General features: G+C 39.6%; 1 protein-coding gene across 12 annotated transcripts in view; it reads right to left on the bottom strand.

Annotated features, from left to right (window-relative positions):
* Window positions 1–54: 54 nt before the first annotated feature.
* SLC35E2B (solute carrier family 35 member E2B) overlaps window positions 55–9,217 on the bottom strand; it is a 22,394-nt gene continuing 13,231 nt past the window's right edge. For 9 of the 12 annotated variants that reach the window (XM_085322120.1, XM_085322114.1, XM_085322117.1 and 6 more), the window contains one exon: window positions 3,214–8,050. In XM_085322120.1, coding sequence (XP_085178246.1) covers window positions 7,804–8,050 — 247 coding nt within the window. In that variant the 3' untranslated portion in view covers window positions 3,214–7,803. Of the gene's footprint in view, window positions 219–805; window positions 931–1,350; window positions 1,467–2,182; window positions 2,311–3,213; window positions 8,051–9,217 lie in introns of those variants that run through there. The other 3 variants (XR_014897889.1, XR_014897888.1, XM_085322122.1) reach the window with 3 other exon arrangements.

Below are 9,217 nucleotides of genomic sequence, written 5' to 3'. Positions count from 1 at the left end.
GGAAGAGATTCATCTCTCTGTTGGTTTTTGCAGGCCGGGTTGAGGAGAGGAGGGGCAGTGTAGGGGTGATGCAAAATACCTCTCCCTCCTTGAATGCTCYCTTGCCATTTCTCTCCGTTTCTGTCTTTCCCATTCACGTCGGGCTTTATCCTGCTCTTCTCTATGTCTCTTCCTACGCTCATGTTCCCGTTCTTTCTCTTTCACTCTGGCGTGTTTCCCTAACCAGGAGAAAAGTGAATTTTAGAGTGCTGCTGTTCAAGATATTCAGTGCTCYTATTTTCCAGAAAGCAAAACTAGGAAGATGAAACATGACAACCTATATCTGTGTTCTCTGACCTTTTCTTAATGAAAAAATCCTGACCCGGAGGGGTGTTACATAATTAAAAGCTTGTAAAATCTYGCATGAATACTCATGTTGAAAAYAGAGGAAGTTTGTTAGTAACAGGACTTTTCTGTYACTGTTTTACATTGAAAGGTTAGTTACTCTTTTACAATCAGATGAAAAGATCACAGCTCAACTCCTCACTCAGTGAAGCCAGGAAGAAGTTAAACAGACTTCAAAGAATAAAACTGGACCCTCTGTCACTGTCCCAAGGTGGTTTCTGTCATCTCAGACATATATACCTGTCCTTCTTATAAAGGCATGCAACTTAATCAAATAAATAACACAAGTTTAACTCCCTTTGCCTTACTCAGCTGTCACGTTTTCTCTAGTTCAGTCACTGTCATCTATCCTCTACACAGTGCCTGCTCGGCTTGACCTTGGGAAGCTACTGCAAGTATCAAAGAATTGCGATAATACCACCTTCTGCTGAATGACTACGATGTCTCCGCTTCTCTTTCCTCTTCTCATCTTTTCTATGATGAGTTTTTTCTTTCCGTGACATTTGCTGTGGAGGTTTAATAGCCAAGGAATCATCTTCTTCTCCTCTAAAAYACAACATAAACCCGGGAAGCTTACGTGGACTGTCTAGCAAAGTGGACATATTTCCTCTCTTCTCCATTTTGAAAAGAATGCGGTTTTTTCCTATTTGATTAACTTATATTAATGTTCATGTCTCTAACACCCCTGAGCCAAGGCATTAAGAGTACATTACAGAAAGTCACACAGGTGAGTAGTCATGCTATTACTGTAAGTGCTTATAATATGCAAGCAAACTGAGGGTAATTAAGTATCAAAGAGAACTTCAGCAGGCCTGCTTTAACTGCACTTTGAGAAAAAATTCTACTTCTAGGTAAAGGCCAAAACTTGATCACATTGTTAAACCAACTGTAAACAACTGGTACTTTGAGAGCAATGTTTGTTGCCTTTGAAAGAGCTGATGAACCTGTCTTCCTTCTCATTCTTACCTGTCTTCCATAGAGTCTTCCCTCCTGTAAGGTGAATTTCTGATTGTTATTTCCATGCGGTGATCTCTCAGCTCCCCCTCTTCAAGGGAATCCCGCTTTGAATCCCGATCATCCGACTGTAATAGGAACGCAAGAAAGTGCAAAAGCAAAACATATTTAATATGTATGTTGCAAAAAGAAAAAAAGAAAAAAAGACAACAGTATGCAACTCTTCCATTTCTGGCTCAGAAGCCAAACTTGGTCTGGTCAACTGGTCAACACCAGTAACGTATGCTGATAYATGAAACACAAATTTCCATCTTAAGTTATAAGTTGCCAAATGCAGTTAGATTGCAACGRTAGCTGAAATTCTGTAAATTCAATCCAATTTGACAAAACTAACCCACAGCTATCAAGCAGGATCACAATAACTATCRTCTTTTTCTAAAAGATAATTACTTTGTTGCATGTGCAAAAGACTTAGTTACCGTAAGTTAAATATTTAAGCCAACCAGTTTGAAGACAGGAGCCCTATAGAATTTCGTAACTTTATAACGTAACTTATTTGAACTGCAACTTACACTTGATCGCATCAATTGCTTAACCTTTTCAGTAACTGTGAAACTAAGGGAAGTATATAATGCAGCACTACTTAGACTTTAGCAAAGCTAAAATTTCATAAACTTGAATGATGAGAATTAAGAGGTCACTCGGGAAACATACACAAGCACAGAGGAACCCCACTAACAGGGCTAGAAACAGCATTATTCTGATCAAAAAAAGAAAAGAGAAGATAGGCATTGCAGCGCCTCACTCCTCATTACAACCACTTGTTTATTAAAGGGTAGCTTACATTTTTCATGCGTTTTATCTCTGCCTTCTCCTCTTGCTCCTTCCTTCGTTTTTTTTCCTGAAGAATTTCATCTAAAGTTTTCACTTTCCAAGAATCCTTTTCATCACCCATTTGAGTTCAAAAAAGCTCTGAAAAAGAGTATGAGGTGAATGAAACCTACACAAACTACATAGTCACTAAACACAGTTGCACCAATTTTACACGAATTTTTCACGTACAGCTGAACATTTAATATAACATCTTCAAGGAAAGTCGAGTTGTATTTGACTTACGCTGAACAAAAAAAAAGTCTGACCTAAACTTCAAAGCATACATTGGCCTTCCCACGAACTGAAGGACCCATCTGAGCAAAACGAAGACAACGTCTACAAACAAGATCCGGCACTTTGCCACTTAGGCAGAYGCAGAAGTGGCTGTAAGCACCAGCCTATCAAGTACAACTTCGGTACCAGAAGGATGACGAAAACCCCTGCTCTCGGTGGTCACAACTACAGCCTCCGCCTCCGCCGCCGCCGCCGCCGGCAGCGCCACTACTCCATCTCACCAGACAGCACCTCTGGGCCCGGGGCTGCCCCCAGACCTAGGGGCCGCGCAGGCGGCCGGGGGGGAGGGACGAGCCAGCCTTACAGCCTGCGCCGCGCGCGACGCCCCAACGCCCGTCTTCACCACAGGAAGCGGCTCCCCCGCCCAGGCTCGGGGCTCAGGCCCCCGACCCCCGCTCAGTCCCTCGCCTCGGCACGCAGGACAGCGATGCGGCACGGACCGGCTCCTCCCACCGCCGCGCCGGGAAAAGGCCCCGCGCAAGGCTCACGCGCTGCCGCCCCTGTCGCGGGCCCGCAAGGCCCCACTCACCGCTGCCGCCGCAGACTGGGACGTGGCCGCGCGAGACAAACGCCACTTCCGCCCGCCGCCGCTCGCTGATGACGTCCCAGGCGCGTCCGGCCGCGCGGCACGCACACGCGCGCGACGCGACACCCCCCCCCCGGCCCCCACGCGCGTGGCCCCGCGGCGCAGCAGTGCCAAGGAACAGGGCCAATCTGCGGAAACTTTATTCTTTCCAGGATTCATTAAAACACAGGAACAATTTTAAACATCCACAGGATTTAACAGCGATCCTGCACGTGCTACCAGCGACAGCTGGGCACAGCTACCTGGCTGCAGCCACGGCCGCAGCTGCACTACTTCGAAAGTATCCACACCTCACATAAACAGCCAACAGCACATATGCAAACTATTTTCACAAAACATGTACAAAATACTATTTTTATGTCAGTTGCACGCTCGTATTTTGGTATCACGTACACAAAGTTTTGGCTTTGACAATGAAGCAACTACAGCTACAACATCTTCAAGTTTCTCAGAACAAGAGCTATTTAAAAGCTATCACTTAAATGTCAATACCCAGGTTATAAACGCACCTCATATTCCTCCACGGTTTTCTGTCAAAAGGCTTCTGCCTGTCTCAAAAGCAGCATTTCACTTTCCTTCATGAATAAATGCATGACTAGATTGGCCAAGATTGRGCTCTAAGAGTCTAAATCCGTATCACTGTCACAGAACTGAACAGTTGTCTCTACAAATAAATGCCTTTCATGTATCTTCTRCATCATTCACTGAGACTGAGAGGAGCATGTATGTCGCAGCTGTAGTCTCTGCTCATCAGGCTGTCAATCAACTTAAAGARTCAAACTAGTGACCTTTAAGAAATGCCATCTTAAGAAAGAGTCCAGAAACTAACCACAGTAAATGCTTTTCTTCAGCAAGCACCAAGACCGCTTGGCTTTCTCAAAGAATCCTAAGAACATGAGTGATGAGCCCAAAAATCAGCTGCAGTCCCAAGGGTGATGCATGTCTTAACGCTACAAAGTTTATTTAGAAAGCAGACTTGTCACAGCCTTTATTGTCTTAATGAACATCTTCAGTGATTAGGTTCCCAAAATTAAATGTGTAACCTTACATATTATGACCAGTAACAGTTGGAAGTGTGCACACAAACTGAGAAGCTTATGTCTTTATTTGGCTAGAAATGTWGCAAGACTGAGACTTATTTCATAAATCTGAACACCAGCAACATTGCCCTACTGAATGCAAAATGCCTTTTTTTGCACAAAACCCCCTTACAGCCTCTTAGGAGACCAGAGCGAGTCATGTGCTGAATGAGATCAACTTRAAAAGAGGTATCACCAGGAAGTGTAACACCTTTGACAAAAGAGTATTTTTCATACACAGCAGGCTGCCTCACCACCCAAACAAAACTGCTGTGCTGCAAAACAAACATTTTCTCAAATCATGATTCCAGTACAATTATCATTCTAATCCCAAATTTATACTGAAAAAACAAGGCTTACACTCTAGTTCTGAAGAACAACGTCATTCTACACAGTGCATGTGCTGGGTTTGGGAGCTCACAGACTGAGTGGGATTAAACAGATCTCCAATGGCCATGCTGGAAAGTAACAAAAATCGCTAATTAATTGTCAAAAAATCTATTTCATATAATACATCAGTCTTACCACTGGGCAGGAAGAAATAAATAACTGCCAATCTCTTCCCACTCAGCAATAAAAATACAGACAGAGTAGAGTGCCAGAAAAGGAGAAACAATCACAGCATGTATCTCTTTTGTTCTTTTTTTTGTATGTAATTATAGGGATAGGCATAAAGGATTATTTTTATTATGCATTTGAATAAAGCATGATACCAAAGAACAATTCAAAAAGTCACTTTTATAATAGTAACAGAATTAATACATGATGAAGGAGAATTTACATGAATTCAGCGTGAGAAGGGCCATTCTTAAAAGTTTTGTAGGAATATCAGTTAAGAATACATGCAGATAAAAGTACTTCACCATGAAGAGAGGCTAAAATACAGTAAGTGCATGTTGCACTTACTGTGCATGCACAGTTGTTTCATTACATATCGTTTTAAGTTAGGAAATTTGTCTTTTTGGAGATGTTAACTGCTGCAAGTAACATCTTACATTTGAGAATCTATGTGTTTTCTTCAATAAGCACTTGTATCATTTCAGCATTGGGGGAGGGAGTAAGAAACAAAACTCTGCCTAGTTAAGTGAAACATCCTCTCTCAGAAACCATAAACAAAAATATTACATGCCTAATGTTGCTATTTGTTAAACCTGCAGTAATCTGACTTACTACTAGTAGTCACATTTAATTAATTATGTATTTATATACTGAAATCTGCACAAAATCCCAGAAATAGAGTTGTATATCCATTTTGATGCAGTAACAGAAGGACATTCTCAGTTGTTATGCATGATTCTAATAAGTGGATACATTTCGCTTTTGGAAATGTGCAGTTTTCCATGTTTTCCAAGAGGAACACTATTTGGAGAACTATTTTTGAAGTTTAAAACACCTCAAAGGTCTTTCAACCCAGGCAATGATAAGAATCCAAGAGCTTTCAAGCAGGGCTGTAAATTTCTGTTGTTTTAATAGATGGAATACATAGAAATAAATACAGTAAGGTAGCAAAAAAAGCAAATGCTACCTTTTGCGTAACATTTTAAAGCAGTATATTAAGGAAGAGGAAGAGCGGCCTTTCTTACAAGTCATTAATAAAAAAGGTTGGTTCGTTTAGCCTAATAAAAATAAAGGCCAAGAGGACTGTATATAAAGATGAAAACACTATGAAAAGAAAACAAAAGCCCTTCTGTTCATCCTCTCCACCACAGAGCAGGTGGGGCTAAATCATCCACTAAGAAACTCCAGTATGCTAGAAATTAAAAGTTGCAAAATCCTCCCGGCTGTATAAGTTCACATTTCCTTGCCAGGAAAGGCAAAAGCCTACTACCTTTTAAAATGAAGCAGATCACATGAAAAACTGAGCTAGACAACCTGAAAGCCATTTATCCTCCCRTCTTCCTAGAAAGGTAGAAACAGAATGCAAAATAGACTTTGGGTTCTGCCAAATCTACAGAGATTAATAAATGCATAATTACCAAAAGAACTGAAAAACAGAATTCTGCCTCATAGTTACATTTTTTCCCCTGTAAGAATCTTCAGGGTGTATACCCCAGGCAACCAGTCCTATATAGTAGTGTGACCTAAAGTAAGTATAATACAACAGAAATAAACACATGCTAATTGAATAGAATCAGAAGAAAGGCTTGTTCAGGTAGCCTACCTTGGGAACACATTTTTGGCCTCCTCAGGAAAAGTCTCTAAAGCTAATGGAATCGCTCACACTGGAAATGTGTTAAGTTAAGCAGATGCTTAACTTTTGCAGGAGCTCCACTTGTAACTTTCTATTATTAATTATTTTTATTGTAAAGATCACTTTATCGAAGCTTGTAATGACAAGCTATTATCTTTAGAGGCAATTATTACAAATAAGCTAATTTTAATTGTTATTTTCCCCCAAAAATCAATTTGAAGGTTTTTCCAGATGCTGTAGCACATCGTGTGCTTTTTTTTGAAAAAAAAAAAAGCTCATATTCTCCTCATTACAGAAAAATTTAGTATTTTTAAAGGAAAAGCAAGAAATTGAACTTCTGATCTTTTATCTAGCAAGAAACAAAAGCTGACAGCCTACCACATTAAATTTAGAAATCATTAAAAGCAACAGAAACAAAGATGCAGYCTCAGTTTATGGTTAAAATTTGCCCCGTAAGTCATCTCTCTTCCAGCTTTGTCACAGATACCTCCAAGACATTTCACACAACTGGAAGTGACAGAAACACTTTGCACATAGGCCAGGGACAAAATTGTTACCCTGAGTGTCTAAAAGGTAGTATTTTTGTTGCACTTTTAGAAATAAAAAATTGAATTATTTCCTCATAACAGAAATACAATGCAAACTGCAAGACATTTAAATAATTAAAACAGTTTCTTACAGAAATATGAATCCTGTCTCCTTTATCACCATAGATTTTCAGTGGTTTTTACCTGTGAGCAATTGAGAATATTTATTTAAACCTTTTGCTTTATACAGCATAGGTATGTATTTGCATTTCAATACTGTCAATACAAAACTAAGCTCCAACATTTTCACATAGGAAAAAAAAAGATCACTTTTCCTTGCTAGCTTTGTMGTCAGAAATAGTTGCTGATCATTTTTTTGGGAGCATAAAATAATTTCCACAGTTTACTTGAACTAAATGTAGAACAAAATAAGTCATCTGTTGGGAAAGAAGAGGGTTCTTCCTTCCAGCTTCATCACACAAACAAATGATAAAGGWTGTAGTACAGTCACAAACAGCTACGAATATCAGTTAAACACCAGGTTCATTCTATAACAAGCAAGCAGAATACAGTGATTTTTTTTCACGTTATTTTGGTGGAGAAAGGAATCATTTTCCTACAAAACATTGATGACTTTTTTTCTAATATAGGCTTGTATATTATTTGCAGTCAAGAAAAGATTACAAAGCCTGCATTTACCACATTATATGACACTAGGTCCTCTGTTCTCTATATCAGTTTCTCAGTAAATCAAGGCCTACCAGATTCTTCCCATTGCTTTCTCTTGGCTTCAAATGCCAGTCTTGATTTGCTGTGAACTCAAAGGAAGCACATGATCCTCAACTGCTGAAGAAATAACCACTTTCAGAAAGAGTTCCTTTGAGTAATGCCATTTTGAAAGAGTAAATGGCCATATCAATCATATGGCTTCAAATCCTTGGAAATTAGTGGCTCAGTATCTTCAGTCGTACTTTGTGCAGGTTGCGGGGCTGCAACTGCCAGGTTGTGTATGGTTTCTTGCTGATGTTGCTTTGCCTTGTTATATAGTAGAACTCCAATTGTCACTAGTACAGTCCCAACAGCTGAGAGGCTTGTGATTTTGTTACCAAATACAATAATACTTAGCCAAATTGATAGTGCATGCTTCACAGTACTAGCAACACTGGAAAGGAATATAAAAGTTAAGGCCCAATAAAGCTTTCGAATATCCAAATTTATTCTTCGTGCTCTAATGTAGTGGGACTTTTTCATTTTGTTTGTTTTTTAAACACTAAACCCAATGCAACTCTTCCTAGTTAAGCTAGTATAATCTGACTGCTTGTATATTGGCACTAGTACTTTATACTTATCTTAATTTCAGAGCTAATACGAGTAACTCGCCTCTCCAAAGAGGTTTTTATTTTGGTTATTTTTAATTATGCAGTAGTGCTAGCAATTTGTTTGTAGCTAATGCAGACATCCCTAAATGCCAACAGAACACCAGCAACATAACTATACATTTTTAAGTGCATTTCACTATTCAGGTCATATACTATTTATAACCTGAAAAGAACCAAATTCTAACCTATATCAATAATATTAAAACACATAGCTAAGACATTTTTTCTTTGCATAAATATGCATATATGCTTTTACATCCTGATGTTGTGTAGATAGAACTATCAACTTCAAAACAAGAATGTGTGAAACAGCAAAGGATCACAAGACTGAGGCAGCGACACATGAGAGCGTAAGACAGGAGAAGCCTTGAAAGTTTAGAACCAGGATGACCCTGCAGGCCACAAGGCTATTCATACAAAATGACCAATTACTGAATCATAATTGTTTATAGCCTAGCAAAGCTGCAGTATATATCTGACAGCATAGATGGAGCTGTCTTAAAAGCATATGTGAAAATACAAATACAACCCATTGTGCTGGTGCTGTGCTTCAGAAATGGCTATACAGAACTGATTGGTCGTATTCTGCACTGCACTGCTATGTAAGTATTGCCTTATTATCACTCAAGCAAAAGGATGCTTAGTTTTTCGTCTAAGGTTCTGCTGATTCTCTTTGGTCTGGTTAACCACTTTTACGGAAGAGCTGTTAAACTTGAATGCAGCACTCCTGCTAAACATGAGCGCCCGTTCCCTCAGGTCAACAGCCTGAGTCAAAAGCTGCTCTCCTCATGCCATGAAGGAGAATGAAAAAGAAGTTTTAGGGGTATGTAGGATCTGACTCATTTTCCTCTTGCATTTGGTGCATTTGTGCATTTACATTATTTATTTGCACAACACCTTTACTACCTGGTTCCAAAGCGGAAATATGWAGGAAAAAATAGTGATCCTGA

This window comes from Rhea americana, unplaced genomic scaffold (genome assembly GCF_003343005.1).
Source record: "Rhea americana isolate MKP2758 unplaced genomic scaffold, rheAme1 scaffold_740, whole genome shotgun sequence".
Taxonomy (NCBI): Eukaryota; Metazoa; Chordata; class Aves; order Rheiformes; family Rheidae; genus Rhea; species Rhea americana.
This window is presented reverse-complemented; position numbering and strand designations above follow the sequence as displayed.